The 18,372-nt window shown below is 54.6% G+C and overlaps 2 protein-coding genes across 2 annotated transcripts; one reads left to right on the forward strand and one right to left on the reverse strand.

Moving 5' to 3' along the window:
* Positions 1-396: 396 nt before the first annotated feature.
* On the reverse strand, positions 397-17,995 carry DHX33 (DEAH-box helicase 33). Its single transcript, XM_054394513.1, has 12 exons — positions 17,944-17,995; positions 16,362-16,522; positions 13,086-13,313; positions 11,892-12,062; positions 10,547-10,732; positions 8,335-8,446; positions 7,559-7,718; positions 6,525-6,613; positions 5,844-5,971; positions 4,171-4,374; positions 3,628-3,714; positions 397-1,932 (listed from the first exon to the last, which is right to left on the reverse strand). The coding sequence occupies exons 3-12, from the start codon at positions 13,242-13,244 to the stop codon at positions 1,624-1,626; spliced, it is 1,605 nt and encodes a 534-aa protein (XP_054250488.1). The 5' UTR covers positions 13,245-13,313; positions 16,362-16,522; positions 17,944-17,995; the 3' UTR covers positions 397-1,623.
* On the forward strand, positions 13,264-17,195 carry LOC128976857 (uncharacterized). Its single transcript, XM_054394244.1, has 3 exons — positions 13,264-13,304; positions 13,360-15,123; positions 17,165-17,195. The coding sequence occupies exons 1-3, from the start codon at positions 13,264-13,266 to the stop codon at positions 17,193-17,195; spliced, it is 1,836 nt and encodes a 611-aa protein (XP_054250219.1).
* Positions 17,996-18,372: the final 377 nt, after the last annotated feature.

Raw genomic sequence — 18,372 nt, forward strand, 5'->3', positions numbered from 1 at the left:
CTGTGGCGTAACTCCGCAGCGAGGCTGGCAGGGTCTGTCCTGTCTCCCGAGGCAGTAGAGCTGTTTGTTTTCACGTTATAAGAGTTTCCAGTTTGTTCCTCTGTATTCCAAGTTTCTGATTTTTCAAGGCTGTTATTCCATTGTTCATTATCATCCTATGCCGTGTAATCAACCTATCATCGACCAGGCAAACGAACCTGGATCAAATTAACTCAGAAAAATAATTTTGATATCTAATAAATCATAATCATATTTTATTAGATTTCTGGCTTATAAATTTGATCATAAACTATATCAGACATGCCACTCACCACCTGAGCCGGGACACGCCACTCGCCCCACAAGCTGGGACATGCTGCTTGCCCCAGGAGCTGGGACATGCCACTTGCCCCATGAGCCAGGACACGCCACTCACCCTATGAACTGGGACACGCCACTTGCCCCACGAGCTGGGACACACCACTCGCCGCAAGAGCCAGGGCATGCTGCTTGCCCCACGAGCAGGGACACACTGCTTTTGCCCATGAGCTGGGACATGCTGCTCACCCCACGAGCCGGGACACGCCATTCACCCCACGAGCCAGGACAAGCTGCTTCATTGCACTCTGCTAAGCCCTCAGCGGCAAAGCTTCCCCCCGAGCAGAAAGCTCTCTCTGGCTGCAATGCACTGCAGAAAGGTAAGCTGCAAAGTTCTCTGGAAAGTTTCCTCCAGCAAAGCCTGCCTGTGGTGGACACCTTTTCTGCTTTAACTTGTGCAACCATGCCGTATTTTGGATTATAATACTGCTGCCCAGGAAAGGCTCTGGAAAGCTCTGCTTGTGAGCAATTTAGCCAACTGTCTGTAAAGTCTCTCCAAAGGTTCTGGGCCAGCTGCTCCCTTTTCGTGGCCAGAGTCCCCCATGGGGGCAAGCTGGCGTTTACTGCCTATCTCTTTCCCAGTTTGAATTTCTGATTTTTGCTTAAACTGTTATTTTGTTTACATATACATTTGGTGAAAACATTTAACCACAATCAAATATCTGAATCTGTAAAACAGTTGTAAAGAGTTTAGCTGAAAATTTGGGGATTCATAAATATGTTTTTATATTTCTTCCTGATTAAATATTAATAATTCATAACAGGCAGAGAGATGTGTGATGAGGTAAGAGACAGTAGCACCTCCCTCCTAGAAATGGTAGAAAAAGGCTTTTTTCCCCCCAGACATGTTTTCCTCCCAATGAAACCTGCTTGGGATGCAAACACAATCCCCACTCGGCTCAGAGAAGCTCTTGGGGTTTCATGTCCCTATATATATCAAGCCTGTTAAACGTGTTTGCAGAGTGACAAACTGGACTCTGGTACCAAAAGCTGTCCCTTTCCCCCAGTACAAATCTGGCACACACACACGCAGGTGTGCACAGTAGGTACCACACCCCTGTCAAACACAGTAACTGTTAAGAACCATCCCTGTCCTCAGCCAGGCAGACTCCCGAGGTGTAGCTCTCACGAAGAAGCCATTTCCCTCTGTGCTTCTGATCTGCAAGGCAAAGCTCTGCTGCTCCTGTACATTCACTACAAAACACAGCTTAGTCCTTCAGGGTGAGCCCAAAAAGCCCTGGGGCCTGCTGGTGGCAGAGCCACAGCTCAGTCCCTGGCCGTCCGCAGCTTCCTGCGGAAGTAGTCAGGTGCGGCCTCGTAGAGCCAGTCGGCATCCACCACGCACAGGTCCCGCATGTAGCACTTGTTGGTGTGCAGCAGCGTGTTGTAGACCACACAAGCTGGTTTGCACTGGAAGAGCACAGAGGAGGGGTGGATGGCCACCAGCTGGTGAGAGTCCAGGGTCCTGTAGGTGCCGTCGGGCTGCAGCTCAGCGGCATTCATGAAGAGGCTGTGTGCCAGGCAGTGGCGGATGTTGGTGCTGTCTGAGCGCGACGACTCGATGGGCAGCGACAGCTGTGTGGTGGGGGAGAGACAGGGATGAGCAGGAGCTTGGCTGTGCCCTCCCACGGAAACATGGACCCCTTCTCAGGTCAGGCAGTGCTGGGCTTAAATCCTGCCAGTCTGGATGTCCTGCTTTGGCTGGGGCAGAATCCTGGGCAAGCCGTGGGCTGCAGGCTGTGAGCAGTATGGAGGCAGCCAGGACAGCTGAGCTGAGCTGGCCACGGCTGCACCCCAGCCCAGAAACATCTCCAGTACCAAGGAGAAGGGGTGCTAGGACAGGAGGGGCTCTGCTTCATATCCTCCCCTGCCTTCTCCTCTCCCTTCTCCTTCCCATTTATTGTGACCACCACACCACTGCTGAGTGTAACTGTACATACTTCATACTGATATTGGAATTGCTTTGGTTGTTTCATTAAATGTTTCAATTCAGCCCACAGGTCTCTTCTCCTTTTCCTGACCCTCCTTCTCTGCTGGGGACGAATCAACAGGTGACAGAGCAACTGCTGGAGCTGAGCCCCAGATACAGGCTAAACCTGGACAGTGGGAAAAGGACCTCTAGGAACTCAGCTCAGGGAGCTGTTAGGCTAATCCAGGCTAACAGCAAACAAAAGATGAGCTGCAACATGGATCAAGATTCTTCTGGAAGTGAAGTTGCCCAGGGAGGCTGTGGCTGCCTCCTTGCTGGAGATGTTCAAGGCCAGGCTGGATGAGGCTTTGAGCAACCTGGGCTGGCGGGAGGTGCTCCTGCCCATGGCAGGGGGTTGGAACTGGATGGTCTCTGAGGTCCCTTCCAACACAAACCATTCTGTGATTCTATGGATAAGTGAGTTGGAGGCCCCCAGCACTGGCAGCAGGACAGGGTGCTCAGGGGTGGCTCCATGTCACACAGACTGCCAGCACTGTGAACAGTAGGAACAGGGCTGCTGTGAAAGCTGCTGGGAGATGGAATGCCTGACTCCATGAAGCCAGCCAGGGCTGGCTGGGGCTGCTATCACTCAGTGATAACTCAGCACAGTTCCATTTACACTAGAGCAATGAAATCCCTTAGGAAAAACTGTCCTCCATCCAAGAAGCTTTCTCAGATCTCCCTTCTCTCTTCATCTCTCCTCAGCCCACAGAGCCCTGCAGCTCTGTGTAGAAAGACAGAAACCTTTGAACACTTTTTCAAAAGGCTATGTTTTGTCTTTGAGTTGGAAAGAATGTAAACACCTTGTAACTGAAGAGAAAGACTAGGCAGGAATGGATATGTTGAGAAGCTTGTTTGTCAGTATTAACCTATTGTATGCTTTGCTTGGACCCATGTCAGTGAAAGGATAGCCAATGGGGATGTGACAACTCTGTACTACAAAAGTAAATAAGGTGACTATGTAACAGAGTAGGGCTTGGGCTTTGGCTTTTGGCTTTGCTCATGCTTTTGCTTGTGCTTAGTTGCTTAGGCACTAAATGCTTTTGCCTTTCGCAGTAAGAGTCTTCTTGTCTTGTTTTCACCTGGAAACAGCTTGCATGCAGCCTGGGAAGAACAGTGCCTGCTACCATGACAGCTCTGAGCTTGTGGCACGCAGCTACAGAGTAGGAATTTCACTTGACTACTGGAAACAAACTCACATTTTCTCACTCCCTGGGACTTGGTGCACAACAAAGCCAGTTTGGGGACAAGTAAAAATATCAAGAGGTGCCAGAGGGAAACACAGCATGGCAACAAATTACCTTCACAGAGATGTCCCTGAGCTGAGCTCTGATGTCTGACGCAAGCATCATATTCTTGCTGTTGACAAAGTTCTCTTTGCACCAGTCCTGCAGCAGAGACACCAGGAGTTAGAAGGGACTTCATCTTCTTGCATTTTAGACCAAGAGGAAATGGCCTGAAATTGTGCCAGGGGAGGGTTACATTGGAGATTATTCCACTACCTGAATGGGATACAGGAGAGCTGGGGAGGGACTTTTGACAACGGCTGGGAGTGACAGGACAAGAGGGAATGGAATGAAGCTTGGAGGGGAGATTGAGACTGGAGACGAGGAAGAAATTCTTGATAGTGAGGGTGAGGAGACACTGGAACAGTGCCCAGGGAGGCTGGGGATGTCCCCTGTCTGGAGGTGTTCAAGGCCAGGTTGGATGATCCTTGAGCTCCCTTCCACCTTGGCTCCTTGATGCATACTGCATCCAACATGAAGGATGCAGATGCCCCTCTGCTGTATGCCAAACTCACCATCCTGAGCCCAGACAGCACTGGCAGCCTCAGAGCATCCTACCTTGTTGCCACTGACATTTTTGAAGGCCCTGTAGATGCTGAGCAGGGTCAGGTGGTCCCCCTCACTGGAGATGAACTTCTTCCTGACGGACTGCACCTCCTCCCGCCGGGCAGGGGGGCTGTAGAGGACACTGTCCACAGAGAGCAGCGACACGATGGTCAGGATCTCCTCTGTGCAGTGGAACTTGGGGGACAGGAGGATTGTCTGCAAATCACAGAACAAAAATGACCAAATCCACCTCAGATGGACAGTTTTCTGCTCACTGGGAGCCCAGAAACTTTACCAAGCATAATTTAGGACAATTTCATAAACATTTGCGCCTAGACACAACTGCAAACCTCCCTCCTGTGGGTCCACCAAGCACTGGCACGTTCACACACAGTACAAATGTGGCAGCTAAAATTAATCACAGCATCTGTGGAGGGGAAGGAAGTTATCAGGAGCAGTCAGGATGGATTCACAAAGGGGAAACCATGCCTGACCAACCTGACATCACCTGTGCTGGTGTGACTGGCTGGGTGGAGGAGGGGAGAGCAGGGCATGCTGTCTGCCTTGACTGCAGCAAGGCTTTGGACACTCTCCCATAACTTCACAGGGAAGCTTAAGAAGTGTGTGCTGGATGAGCGCACAGCAAGGTGTACTGAGACCTGGCTGAAGGACAGAGCTCAGAGGGTTGTGATTAGTGGCACAGAGCCTAGCTGGAGGCCTGTAGCTTGTGGTGTTCCCCAGAGTTCAGGACTGGTCTCCTGGGGTACATTAAGGAAAGTGTGACCACCAGGTGGAGGAAGGTTCTGCTCCCCCTCTACTCTGCCCTTGTCAGGCCACATCTGGAGTTCTGGGCTCCCCAGTTCAGGAGGGACAGAGAAGTGCTGGAGAGAGTCCAGGGGAGGCTGCAAAGCTGCTGAGGGGCCTGGAGCAGCTCTGTGAGGAACAAAGGCTGAGAGCCCTGGGGCTGAGAGCCTGCAGAAGAGCAGCCCCAGAGGGCATCTGAGCAATGCTCAGCAAGAGCCAAAGGAGCTGTGGAGGGCAAGAGGCTGGGGCCAGACTCTTGTCAGTGGTGCCCAGGGACAGGCCAAGGGGCAATGGGCACAGACTGGAACCCAGGAGGTACAACAAGCGACACAAAGTGGAAGCCAGGAGGTTCCATGTGAAGAGGAGGAGAAAGTTGTTTGGTGTGAGGGTGCTGGAGGCCTGGAGCAGGCTGCCCAGAGCGGTTGTGGAGTGTCCTTGTGTGGAGAACTTCCAAACCCTCCTGATCACTGTGCTCCTGGGCAAGCTGCTGTGGGTGTCCTGCTTTAGCAGGGGGTTGGACTGGATTATCTCCAGAGGTCTCTTCCAACACCACCATGCTGAGATTCTGTAAATCAGACACTTGATGAAGCTGCTAAACAGTGCTAGCAGCAATGAGGCAACTGCAATGAAATTAGTCCTGTTTCAGCTTCAGAGGTGCCAGAGGAAACAAAATCTCTTTTAAATAAATTTCCCTGAATTAAACAGCAAATGAGAAGGAAACCAGCAGTGCTGCTGTTAGGAGAGCTGGGCTTCAGCAGCAGCTGGCAAACACCAGGACAGCTGCAGCCACCCCAAGCCACAGGCCCTGCTTAAGAGTGTGAAAGAGCAACGCTGATGGGAAAAGCCCAGGAGACAGAAGCTGATTGTTGTGTCCTTTTTACTTTTGAGAACTTTGGTTCCAGTGGAAAGGCTGCCATCCTCCTCCCCAGGGGGGTCAGGACAAGCTGATCTTCCTTCCATTCCACAGCCCCCAGCAGGTCCAGCTGCTCGATCGCTGCTTGAATCGCCTCTGTCAAAACAAGGCCAGGCTGTGAGGGCAACTGGCAGGGCTGTGAAGGGCCAGCTGATACCCCCACTACCTCTTGGCCCCGGCTGGAGGGACAAATACTTTCTGTTTAGAGAAATTAGGGCCCCAAAGGATGGTTCATACCCCTCCCTCCAGGAGAACAATCACCTTTCCCACTGAGGCAGCAAAACCAGGGGCAAAACTAAAGATGTCACCTCCAGCTTGGAGCAGAGGCTGTGTGACACTCCCCACGGCTTTCTCCAGCAGCACACCTTCATGCTCCCCACTGCTCCCTGCTCTGTTTGGAGGCTGGACTCTCCATCTCTCTGCTATAACCTATGGCTGCTCTGATAAAACTGAGCAGAAGGAATGAGCAGTGAACAAATCTGAGACTTCTTGACCACCAGAGGTGCAGCAGAGAGGGACTGCTCCTCCTTCACAGCCCTGACCTTCCACACTCCATCTTCTCTGGCTGGCCTGGAGACATTATTTGTAAGCAGTTCCTCAGGGATTCATTTGCCATGGTCGTTCCAAGACTGCCTTTGTAACCACTTACCAGGAGATGGTTTGGACATGAAGTCAAAAGTGAGCACGTTGGGAACTCTCAGGGCCAGGAGATGCAGCACCACACTGGCCAGGTTACACCTGCATGGGCAGAAAAAGCAACTGAGATGGTTCTCTTCTTTTGTTCTTTAAAGTCTTAGAATCTTTTCTTTGTCTATAAGCTGAAATACAAGTCCTCAGATCTGTGCTGCAACTTGACAGAGACCAGAGCAGTGCTGGCTGGGGAAGCCTTACTGTCTAAACCAGGAAGGGCAAGAGGTGAGACCAAGATTTGGAGGCAAGTCAAGAGAACTATTGCCTATGAGACTCAAAGCCCAGGAGCCCACCCTGAGCAAATGCTTCCTAGTTTATCTCTACTCTGCCCTAGTGAGACCACATCTGGAACACTGTGTCCAGTTCCAGGCTCCCCAGTTCAAGGAGGACAGGGAAATACTGGAGAGAGTCCAGCAGAGGCTACCAGAATTAAGGGCCTGGAGGAGGAAAGCCTCTGATGAAGAAACACTGAGAGACCTGGAGTTGGTTAGTCTGGACAAGAGCAGCCTGAGAGGGGATCTGAGCAGTGTTTACAAACATCTGCAGGGTGGGGGCAAGAAGCGGCCAGGCTCTTTGCAGTGGTTCCCTGTCATAGCACAAGGGGCAATGGGCAGAAACTGGAACACAGGAAATTCCACCTCCACAGGGAGAAACGTATTTGGTGTGAGGGTGCTAGAGGCCTGGAGCAGGCTGCCCAGAGAGGTTGTGGAGTCTTCTTCAGTAGATTCTTTATAGACCTATCTGGATGTGTTCCTGTGTGACCTGCCTTGGGTGACCCTCCTTTGGCAGAGGGGTTGGACTTGCTCTCCAGAGGTCCCTTCCAGCCCCTGCCATTTTGTGACTCTTCAGTCTCCTCTAAAGGTTGATTCCCTAAAGGGCAAACAGTCATCCCCCAGACCCAGTTCTGCCCTTCAGTTCTTCACACAGCTCCATCTAACAGTAACCCAAAGCAGTGTGGTGAGCAGTTGGAGGGTAGCAGGGTGCTGGCCTCACCTCTGGATCTCAGGCACTGTCATTTTGTCAAACTTGTCAAACTCCTCCTGGGTGTAGAGCCGGTAGCAGACGCCACTGGCCTCTCGCCCTGCCCTCCCTGTGCGCTGCCATGCCTGGGCCTTGGACACGCGCTGCACCGCCAGCACCTCCAGGCCTGTGTCTGTGCACAGAAAGTGGCACCTTGGTCACTGCCTGTGCCATGCAGAGCTGTGAGATACATGCAGGCAACAACCACCCCCCATGGTCTGCCACCCAAGTGCTGCTCAGACTTGACTTAACACTCCAAGGCAAAGCTACCATGTGCTGTGCCAGGAGTGAAAGGATGAGACTCAATGTGTGCAAGGGGAGATTTAGGTTGGAGATTGGGGAAAATTTCTCTGCTGCAAGAGAGGTCAGGGATTGGAACAGGCTGCTCAGGGAGGTGGGGGAGTCCCCACCCCTGGAGGTGTTCAAGAAAAGCATGGCCATGGCACTTGGGGCCATGGTTTGGTGGCCATGGAGGCTGTGTAGTTGGGACTAGAAGATCCCACAGGTCTTTTCCAACCTTAGTGATTCTATCAGTCTACAAAGAGAAGATTCGGGTTTGGCAGATTTTGACCCCAGCATGGCTGGTACTCAACAGAACACTCCACAAACATCCAAACCTACATCTGAAATCTGGGATATTCATTCAGACAGTGCAGCGTTTTAAAGCAGCTCTCAGTGGGGCTGATGGCCTCAAGTAACTCCCACAAAAGTGGAACCAATCTCTGCAGGGTTGCTGGGAGGTCCCTCACCAGGGCTGTACTTCTTGGCTTTGACCATGCCTGTGTCCACCACGTATTTGATTCCTGGAATGGTGATGGAGGTCTCTGCGATGTTGGTGGAGAGGATCACCTTGCGACAGCCCTGCAAGGAAGAGCAGACTAAAGCCAGTCAAGAGCAGACTAAAGGAAGCAATGGAGCTGGCTCCAGCTGGTAGTCAGGCACCAGTGGTGCTCCCCAGGGCTCAGCACCAGGGCCAGTTCTCTTTAGCACCTTCAATGACCTGGATGAGGGCATCGAGGGACCATCAGCAGGTGTGCAGATGACACCAAGCTGGCTGGCAGTGTTATGTGCTGGAGAGTAGGGAGGCCCTGCAGAGGGACCTGGACAGGCTGGATCCATGGCCTGAGGCCAGCAGGCTGAGGTTCAAACCTAAGTGCTGGGTCCTGCATTTGGGTCACAACTACCCTAGGAATGCCTCAGGCTTGTGGCAGAGTGGTTGGGAACTGCCCAGTAGAGAAAGACCTGGGAGTGCTGGTTGACAGCAGCTGAAGATGAGTCAGGGTGTGCCCAGGTGGCCAAGAAGGCCACAAGCAGCCTAGCCTGGATCAGGAATAGTGTGGCCAGCAGGACCAGGGAAGTGATTGTGCCCCACTGGTGAGGCCACACCTTGAGTACTGGGTTTAGTTTTGGGGCCCTCACTCTAAGAAGGACATTGAGGGGAAAGGTGGGGAAGGGTCTGGAGAACAGGGCTGGGGGAAGACCAGCTGAGGGGCCTGGGGACGTTGAGCCTGGAGAAGAGGTGGCTGAGGGGAGACCTCATTGCTCTCTACAGCTCTCTGAGAGGAAGCTGGAGCCAGGCAGGGGTTGGTCTCCTCTCCCTAGTAACAACTGACAAGATGAGAAGAAATGACCTCAGGTTGCACCAGGGGAGGTTTAGGTTGGACATTAGAAGAAACTTCTCCACTAAAAGGATTCTCCAAGACTGGCACAGGCTGTCCAGGTTGAAACCCCATCCCTGGAGTTGTCAAAAAGACAGAGATGTGGTGCTGAGGGCCATGGGTTAACAGCAGCCCTGGCAGAGTTAGAGAACAGTTGGACTGGATGAGCTTAAAGGGCTTGGCCAACCAAAACTATCCTGTGATTCTACAGAAAGCCACCTTGGATTAGCTGCACCAGAGCAGCACTGCTGCTTCTGGCCAGCATGGGCCAGGCCTACAGACCAGTGCCAGAGTACACTGGCTGTGCCAGCTCTGTAAATTAAAGTCACCTCTGGTTCCTAGTCAGTTTCTAAGCCCTGTGCTCTTACTTGTAGCAATGCACAGCCCCCAGCCCTGCTGTGATCTCTAACCCAGCCTGTTTAACTTCTGGCAGAAGGTCTGAACTCTCTTTACCTGCTGAACAAAAGGGCCTGAGGCAACACAATTCCCTTTTCCTCCAGCCCTGCCAAACATACCCAGGTTTCAGCTTTCTTAGTGTTTGGCCCATTAACTGCTGCAGCTTTTTTGTGCCATGGGCACAGAATTCCTGTGGAACGGGGCAAATTGCAGTTCCTCTGCCCTTCTCAGTCCCCCAGTCCTTCCTTCTTATGATCCCAGATGACCTATGGTCATTCCATCACTGCTGCATTGTCTTCTGTCACACTGGAATCATCCAGCCCCAGGTCAGTGGACAGGGGAGAATATTACTGTCAGTACAGACCCCTTTAACCCCTTAAATTCCACATTTTGTTCCAAACACACATGGAATTATAGAATCACAGAATGGTAGGGCTTGGAAGGGACCTCTGGAGATTGAGTCCAATCCTGCAATCTACTGAAGGAGAATCCACAGCCTCTCTGGGCAGCCTGCTCCAGGGCTCCAGCATATTTACCAAAGTAAGGAAGTTTCTCCTAGTGTTGCGGTGGAACTTCCTAGGTTCCAGTTTCTATCCACTGCCCTTTGTCCTGTCACTGGACACCACTGAAAAGAACCTTTTTCTTGACACCCACCCTGCAGATATTTATAGACACTGATAAGGTCCCCTCTAAGCCTTCTCTTCTGCAGACTAACCAGCCCCAGGGCTCTCAGCCTTTCTCCACCACACACATGTGCCAGTCCCTTCATCATCCTCAGAGCCTCCACTGGACACTCTCCAGTGTATCCCTGTCCCTCTTGAACTGTGGAGCCCAGAAGTGGAGACAATACTCCAAATGTGGTCACACAGAAGCAAACTCATCCTGCTTACTCCCCACACTGCCTCACCTTGGGGGCAGCCTGGAAGACACGGAGCTGCTGCGAGTAGGGCAGAGAAGCATAGAGAGGCATCACCAACATGCGGGGGCAGCCCTCAGGGAGGTGCTTGGCAATGTCTCGACAGGTTTTGGTCATTGCTTCAATTTCTTCCTGACCAGTCAGGAACACCAGGATGTCCTGAGAAGGGGGAGCTTCCTGGAGACAGAGGAAAAACAGGTGAGAAGTTAAGGCAGTTTGGACAGGGAGAACTGAGACTGGAATGAGATGTCCTGACAGTAAGTCAGCAAAGCAGGTCAGGAGGAAAGAAGACACACATGGGACACACACAAGACCTGGAGAACAGATCTTCTGAGGAGTGGCTGAGAGACCTGGGGTTGTGTATTCTGGAGAAAAGGAGGCTGAGGAGAGACCTCCTGGCTCTCTACAGCTCCCTGAAAGGAGGCTGGAGCCAGGTGAGGCTTGGCCCCTTCCCCCAGTAACAACTGACAGGACAAGAGGAATTGGCCTCAAGCTACCCCAGGGGAGGTTTAGGTTGGACATTAGAAGTAACTTCTTCACTGAAAGGGTTCTCAGAGACTGGAACAGGCTGCCCAAGAAGGTGGAGTTGTCTAAAAGACACAGAGATGTGGTGCTGAGGGTGCTTAGCACCACCCTGGATTCACCAGAGGCCAGCAGAGGTGAAGAGTAAACCACATTTTGCAGGATAGTCTTAACAGGATGGAGGAAGCACTTCAAGTCTGTCTCATGCACTAACTCCAGGGCATGCAGAGGGGAGCCAGCAAGCACCCAGGCACAGGCAACAGAGAACTGGGGTGAGAGGAACATTTGGGTGCTACCTATGAGTTGACAGCAGAGATTTTGCTTAGCTGTCTCCTTTCAACTCCAGCTTTGATGTAAAAGTCCTAACAATGGCAGCATCTTCAAAGCACCAAGTGCAGTTTGATTAAATGACAGAGCATCTGGCAGCTGCATTCAGTCAGCCACAAAATGCCTCTAAGCTCTCATTCTAACACATCTCTAGTCACTCTGCAGTCCACTTTGGAAGTAAATCAGAATCACCTTCACCCTACTGCTAGCTTAGGCCTGCATTTCCCCCCTTCCCATAAGCCAAGGCTCTTCTTTATGGCTGACCACTTCCAACTTCTTTTTCCCATTTGGAATGACACTGGCATTCGTCAACCCCTCCCTTGAGCTCCCACTTTTCCAGAGGATGCAGAGAGCACCTCAGGGACATCCATGGTTTGGCAGCAGCAAGCTCCAGCCATCTCTTCTGCCACAACCACCTGTGAGTCCCCCCACCTCAATCAACCACTGCTGGTCTCAGAGAGGCCCCAGCCTGATGAGGCAGCCATACCTGGTGGATCTGGAAGACTGACACCAGTGCTGCCTGGAGGTAATCGCTCTGAGGCTGTTTGGTGTTGAAGATCTGAATGGGATGCTGCCTGCCTTCCAAGTAGAGCACAGGAGCTCCACTGAAGTACTGGGAGAACTGGTCAACATCCATTGTGGCAGACATGATGATCACCTGGCAACAGGAGCAGAAGCTGGGTTTGCACTTCAGTTTTGATCCAGCAGGACACACCCAAGTCAGAAGGAGCCAAAAGTCAGCTATCCAAGACTGCAGAGAGTAGTCAGCCAGGAACAGAAGAGTCACCTCTCCTTGTCACAGCCAACAGCTTCAGCAGAACATAAGCACAAGCAGAGAATCATAAAACGGTCTGGGGTTGGAAGGGACCTCCAAAGGTCACCCACTCCAACCCCCTGCAGTCAGCAGGGACATCCTCCACTACATCAGGTTGCTCAGAGCCTTGTCCAGCCTCACCTTGAGTATCTCTAGGGATGGGGTCTCAACCACCTCCCTGGGCAACCTGTTGCAGTGTTCCAGCCACCTCCTGGTGCAGAACTTGTTCCTCACATCCAATCTAAATCTGCTCTGCTCTAGTTTGAAGCCACTGTCCCTTGTCCTATCGCTGCAGTCCTTTGTGAATGGTCCCTCGGCAGCCTTCTTGTAGGCCTCATAAAATGATCTGTTAAAGTCCTTCTCTGACATTAAATAGAGCAGAGCACCCATGAAGCTGGGATGCAGAATGGTCTGTTGAATGAGGCTGTGCCAGGAGCTGGCAGCCCCTCTATTCCTTCCCCATCACACCCAACATGCTCTCACACCCTTCATCACCTGCTCACATCAATTCCTTCCACAGCCACCCAGCACATGAGGCAAACTTCTTCCCCAGGGACAGCACATCACAGCTGTCACATCAGAGCTCCTGCAGCCAGGGTGCTCTCAGCAGCAGTACCCAACCTCCTCCAGCCATGTCTGGCCTACTGCTCACGCCACAGGGGCTCTTGTGGTAGAAGGTAGCATGGAGCTGACCACACACCTTGCTCAGACGTGCCAGAACAGGCCCACGCCCTGTACGTTGGCCACCCTTAACCCTTCAGACTTGAAGGAACTTTTCAGGCACAGCCAATCAGTCCAGGCTGAGGTTCCCAACCCTTCAAAAAGCCCTCAGAGCCCAAGCCCCTCCCTGCCCTTCCCCACACACACCTTCAGTGGCACTTTGCCCAGCTCCTTTCGCTTCCTCTGCGCAGCTTTCACCACTCCAAAGAGCACATCGGTGTGGATGGTCCTCTCGTGGGCTTCATCCAGGATGATGACGCTGTACCTGCGCAGCGTGGGGTCGGCGATGGCCTCCCGCAGCAGCATCCCATCCGTCAGGAACTTGATGCGCGTCTGCTCGCAGCTCAGCTCCTCGAAGCGCACGGAGTAGCCGACCTGCGGGGACCACGGCACTGCCACCGGCACTGCCCCCCGCTACCAGCACTACCCCTGCCACCGGCACTGCCCCCCGCTACCAGCACTACCCCTGCCAACAGCACTGCCCGCCGCTACCAGCACAACCCCTGCCACCGGCACTGCCCCCCGCTACCAGCACTACCCCTGCCAACGGCACTGCCCCCCGCTACCAGCACAACCCCTGCCACCGGCACTGCCCGCCGCTACCAGCACAACCCCTGCCACCGGCACTGCCCCCCGCTACCAGCACTACCCCTGCCAACGGCACTGCCCCCCGCTACCAGCACTACCCCTGCCAACAGCACTGCCCCCCGCTACCAGCACTACCCCTGCCAACAGCACTGCCCCCCACTACCAGCACAACCCCTGCCAACAGCACTGCCCCCCACTACCAGCACTACCCCTGCCACTGGCACTGCCCCCCGCTACCAGCACAACCCCTGCCACCGGCACTGCCCCCCGCTACCAGCACTACCCCTGCCACCAGCACTGCCCCCCGCTACCAGCACAACCCCTGCCAACAGCACTGCCCCCCGCTACCAGCACTACCCCTGCCAACAGCACTGCCCCCCGCTACCAGCACAACCCCTGCCAACAGCACTGCCCCCCGCTACCAGCACTACCCCTGCCACAGCACTGCCCCCCGCTACCAGCACTACCCCTGCCACCGCACTGCCCCCCGCTACCAGCACAACCCCTGCCACCGGCACTGCCCCCCGCTACCAGCACTACCCCTGCCAACAGCACTGCCCCCCGCTACCAGCACAACCCCTGCCACCAGCACTGCCCCCCGCTACCAGCACTACCCCTGCCAACGGCACTGCCCCCCGCTACCAGCACAACCCCTGCCAACCGCACTGCCCCCCGCTACCAGCACTACCCCTGCCAACAGCACTGCCCCCCGCTACCAGCACAACCCCTGCCACCGGCACTGCCCCCCGCTACCAGCACTACCCCTGCCAACAGCACTGCCCCCCGCTACCAGCACAACCCTGCCACCGCACTGCCCCCCGCTACCAGCACTACCCCTGCCACCGGCACTGCCCCCCGCTACCAGCACTACCCCTGCCAACGGCACTGCCCCCCGCTACCAGCACTACCCCTGCCAACAGCACTGCCCCCCGCTACCAGCACAACCCCTGCCACCGGCACTGGCCCCCGCTACCAGCACTACCCCTGCCACCGGCACTGCCCCCCGCTACCAGCACTACCCCTGCCAACAGCACTGCCCCCCGCTACCAGCACTACCCCTGCCACCGGCACTGCCCCCCGCTACCAGCACTACCCCTGCCAACAGCACTGCCCCCCGCTACCAGCACAACCCCTGCCACCGGCACTGCCCCCCGCTACCAGCACAACCCCTGCCAACAGCACTGCCCCCCGCTACCAGCACAACCCCTGCCACCGGCACTGCCCCCCGCTACCAGCACTACCCCTGCCACCGGCACTGCCCCCCGCTACCAGCACAACCCCTGCCACCGGCACTGCCCCCCGCTACCAGCACTACCCCTGCCAACGGCACTGCCCCCCGCTACCAGCACAACCCCTGCCACCGGCACTGCCCCCCGCTACCAGCACTACCCCTGCCACCGGCACTGCCCCCCGCTACCAGCACTACCCCTGCCAACAGCACTGCCCCCCGCTACCAGCACAACCCCGGCCACCGGCACTGCCCCCCGCTACCAGCACAACCCCTGCCACCGACACTGCCCCCTGCCACCAGCACTACCCCTGCAACCGGCACTGCCCCCCCGCCACCAGGCACCACCAGCACTGCAGCCTGCCACTGGCACTGCCCTTGCCAGCATCCCAGGCACACAGCAGGCAGAGCCAACCCCGTCACTGACAGCAGTTCATCCTGCACATTCCAGAGCCCACCTAGAGCATGCCTGTGCTGGCCTGGCTGGGAAGCTGCCCAGCAGGAAAGGACCTGGGGGTGCTGGTTGACAACCAGTGACATGAGCCAGTGTGTGCCCAGGTGGCCAAGGCCACCAGCATCCTTGCCTGGATCAGCAGTGGTATGGCCAACAGCAGGAGGGAAGTGACTGTCCCCTGTATTTGGCACTGATGAAGCTACACTTAACATAATGGGTTCAGTTTTGGGCCCCTCACTCCAAGGACACTGAGGGGCTGGAGCAGGTTCAGAGGAGGGCAACAAAGCTGGGGAAGTGTCTGGAGAACAGGGCTGGTAAGGAGCAGTTTTGGGAGCTGGGGGTGTTTAGTCTGGAAAAAAGGCTGAGGGGAGACCTCATTGCTCTCTACAGCTCCCTGAGAGGAGGCTGAAGCCAGGTGGGGATTGGGCTCTGCTCCATAGTCTCAGGTGATACAAGGAGAGGAAATGGTCTGAAATTGTGCCAGGGGAGGGTTAGGTTGGACATGAAGAAAAATTTCTTTGCTGCAAGAGTGGTCAGGGATTGGAAGAGGCTGCCCAGGGAGGTAGTGGAGTCCCTATCTCTGGAGATGCTCAAGTAAAGTGTGGCCATGGCACCTGGGTCCATGGTGGTGCTGGGTTAAAGGTTGGACTGGATGATCTCGGAGGTCTCTTCCAACTGAAACAATTCTATGCTTCTATGATTCCATGACACCGCATCCCAGTTGGCTTTTTCCCCACCTAGAAGTCCATCACAAATGCTCCATGTTTCCTTCCTCCCCTGCTAGAAACTGTTTCAAGCTCTCCAAAGATTTTATGCAGGGGAAGTCTTTCTCCACTTTTCCTGCACAGATCCCCATTCACCCTGACAGTGACCTCTGGCACAGGGAGCAATGGAAGAGGGTGCAGTATTTTTTGTTTTGTTCACTAATCTGTATTTTTTCAGGTGAGGATCACAGATAATCAAAAAGTGGAGTATCACAGAGACCAAGCCAGACATGTCCCCCTCCCAGCCACAGCACCAAGCCAACAGCCAATTTTCCCCCTCCAGGTGTATTATTAAAGATTACCTCCCACCTCTGGCTGTTTGTTATCTTACCATGACACTAACTCAACTCTTGCAGTCCCTTGCAAAGGGACTGTGCAAAGCCACCTACCAGTCTCCCCAGCTCTGTTGTCCTCTCACTGGAGACTCTGGTGGCTAAGGCTATAGCTGCCACTCTGCGGGGCTGGGTCACAGCAATGACGCCTTGTCGGCCAATTCCTGCTTCGTAGAGGTACTGAGGGACCTGAGTGGTCTTTCCTGAGCCTGTTTCTCCTAAGGAACAGCAAAAGAGAAGTTTTCCCTCTTTGTAGCAGCTTCAAATGAAAACTCATTTTTTATGTTTTTCACCATGAGGAGACTAAAGACAGGGAGAGTTTCAACACCTTGCCCAGAGTCACACCATAAATCAGCAGCAAGGAACAAGTTAAAGTTTGAGGCTAAGGAGACACTGGCACAGGTTGCCCAAGGAAGCTGTGGATGCCTCCTCCTGGGAGGTGTTCAAGGCCAGGCTGGATGAGGCCTTGAGCAACCTGGGCCGATGGGAGGTGTCCCTGCCCATGGCAGGGGGCTGGAACTGGATGAGCTTTAAGGTCCCTTCCAACTCAAGCAAATCCGTGATTCTCTGAGGAAGAGAGGATTCAGAAAGCCACATGCCAGCACAGCAGCTGCAGACTGTAAAGCAGCAGTGAGGTTTTTAGCTGACTCCACAGCAGTAACCCATTAAGTGCTGTGTTAGTGTATATCTAGCAAGTAATGACAAGCTCAGCATTACAGAGAGGAAAGGAGATCAATACAGTAGCCTCCATAGCATGACTGGATGGGAGGTGTTTTTCTGAGGGTTCCCTTATAGGCCTGAAACACAAAGTATTTTTCATTTACTTCTAATAAATGCTGAGTCTTTACGCTTCCACACAGGAAGCTGCATGCCTTCAGCTCCTGCAAGTAAGACAAAAACTTTTTAATTTGGCCTAGTTTGCTATTTGCCTTTAAGCTGTCTGAACTCTAGGTGGATGCTGAAACAGAGGAGAAATAGTTTTACCCTCTCCATAAAAATTAAATCACCATCTGCCTTAAGCAGCCAAAACTCAAGAGTAAAAACACGACTAATTTACCACCCTTCAGATTTACACCCAAACCATTTCCTTGGCATGCAGCAGGACCAGCCCGAAGCTGCTGCTGGGGACGCTGATGGCCACCGAATACCAGAATCGTCTGGATGGAAAAGGGACCTCCTAAAGCTCATCTAGTGAGCACCCTGCAGGCAGCAGGCACGTCTGCAACTAGAGCAGGTTAACAAGAGGCACAATCTGCAATGATTCCAGCCCTGGGGTAGCTCCCGTCTCTCTGGGCACCCCGGGCCAGGCTCTCCCTTCCCTCAGTGTCAAACATTCCTCCTTCTCTCCACTCTCAATCTCCCTCTTTGAGCCCAAACCATCCCCCCTTGTCCTGTCCCAGCAGGCCCTGAGAAAAACTCTGTTCCCAGCCTTCTGATCTCCCCTTGAAGCACTAAAAGGCCATCAGAAGGTCTCCCTGGAGCCTTCTCCTCTCCAAGCTGACCAAGCCCTCCCAGAGACCTTCTTCACCAGGCGGTAGCAGCAACCTGCTCCGGGACGCCGCGGTGCCGCCCGCTGAGGGGAAGCGCTGCTCGCCAGGCCCCGAGGGCTGGAAGACCGCTGCCCGCTTCCCGCACTCACCGATGAGGACGGCGCAGTCGAGGCTGCGGAGCTGGCCCAGCAGCCGCCCCCGCGCCTGGAAGATGGGGAGGCCGCGGCGCTGGCAGTCGGCGGCGGGCGGGTGTCGGCGCCGCGGCGGCGGGGAGCCGGGCAGCATGGCGGCGCGCGAGGGTACCCCCGTCTTCCGCCGCTTGGCCGCGGGCAGCCCCCAGCCCGGCCGCACCGCCCCGCGCGCACCGCCGGCGTCACCAGCACGTGACCCGCGCGGCTACAGGGCACCGTGGGACATGCTGTGCCCTGGGGCGCCCCCAACAGGGCACCGTGGGAGATGCTGTACCCTGTGACACCTGGTGCAGAGCATTGTGGGAGATGTTCTCCCCTGTGCGCCCAGCCACCATGAAGCAGACTCAGCAGAGTCCTCTCTCCTAGCTGGAGCTGGAGGAAGATGCA

Source organism: Indicator indicator, chromosome 30 (assembly GCF_027791375.1).
Source record: "Indicator indicator isolate 239-I01 chromosome 30, UM_Iind_1.1, whole genome shotgun sequence".
Classification (NCBI taxonomy): domain Eukaryota; kingdom Metazoa; phylum Chordata; class Aves; order Piciformes; family Indicatoridae; genus Indicator; species Indicator indicator.

Coding starts and splice junctions, on each gene's coding strand:
- DHX33 (XM_054394513.1), bottom strand. CDS start 13,244: ATGCTGCTGCGGGAGGCCATCGCCGACCCCACGCTGCGCAGGTACAGC. Junction 10,733..11,891: donor CAGTCTTCCAGATCCACCAG/GTATGGCTGCCT, acceptor CTCTGTCTCCAG/GAAGCTCCCCCTTCTCAGGA. Junction 1,933..3,627: donor TCAGGGACATCTCTGTGAAG/GTAATTTGTTGC, acceptor CCCACCACACAG/CTGTCGCTGCCCATCGAGTC.
- LOC128976857 (XM_054394244.1), top strand. CDS start 13,264: ATGCGCGTCTGCTCGCAGCTCAGCTCCTCGAAGCGCACGGA. Junction 13,305..13,359: donor AGCTCCTCGAAGCGCACGGA/GTAGCCGACCTG, acceptor CCCCGCTACCAG/CACTACCCCTGCCACCGGCA. Junction 15,124..17,164: donor AGCACTGCAGCCTGCCACTG/GCACTGCCCTTG, acceptor GCTTCCACACAG/GAAGCTGCATGCCTTCAGCT.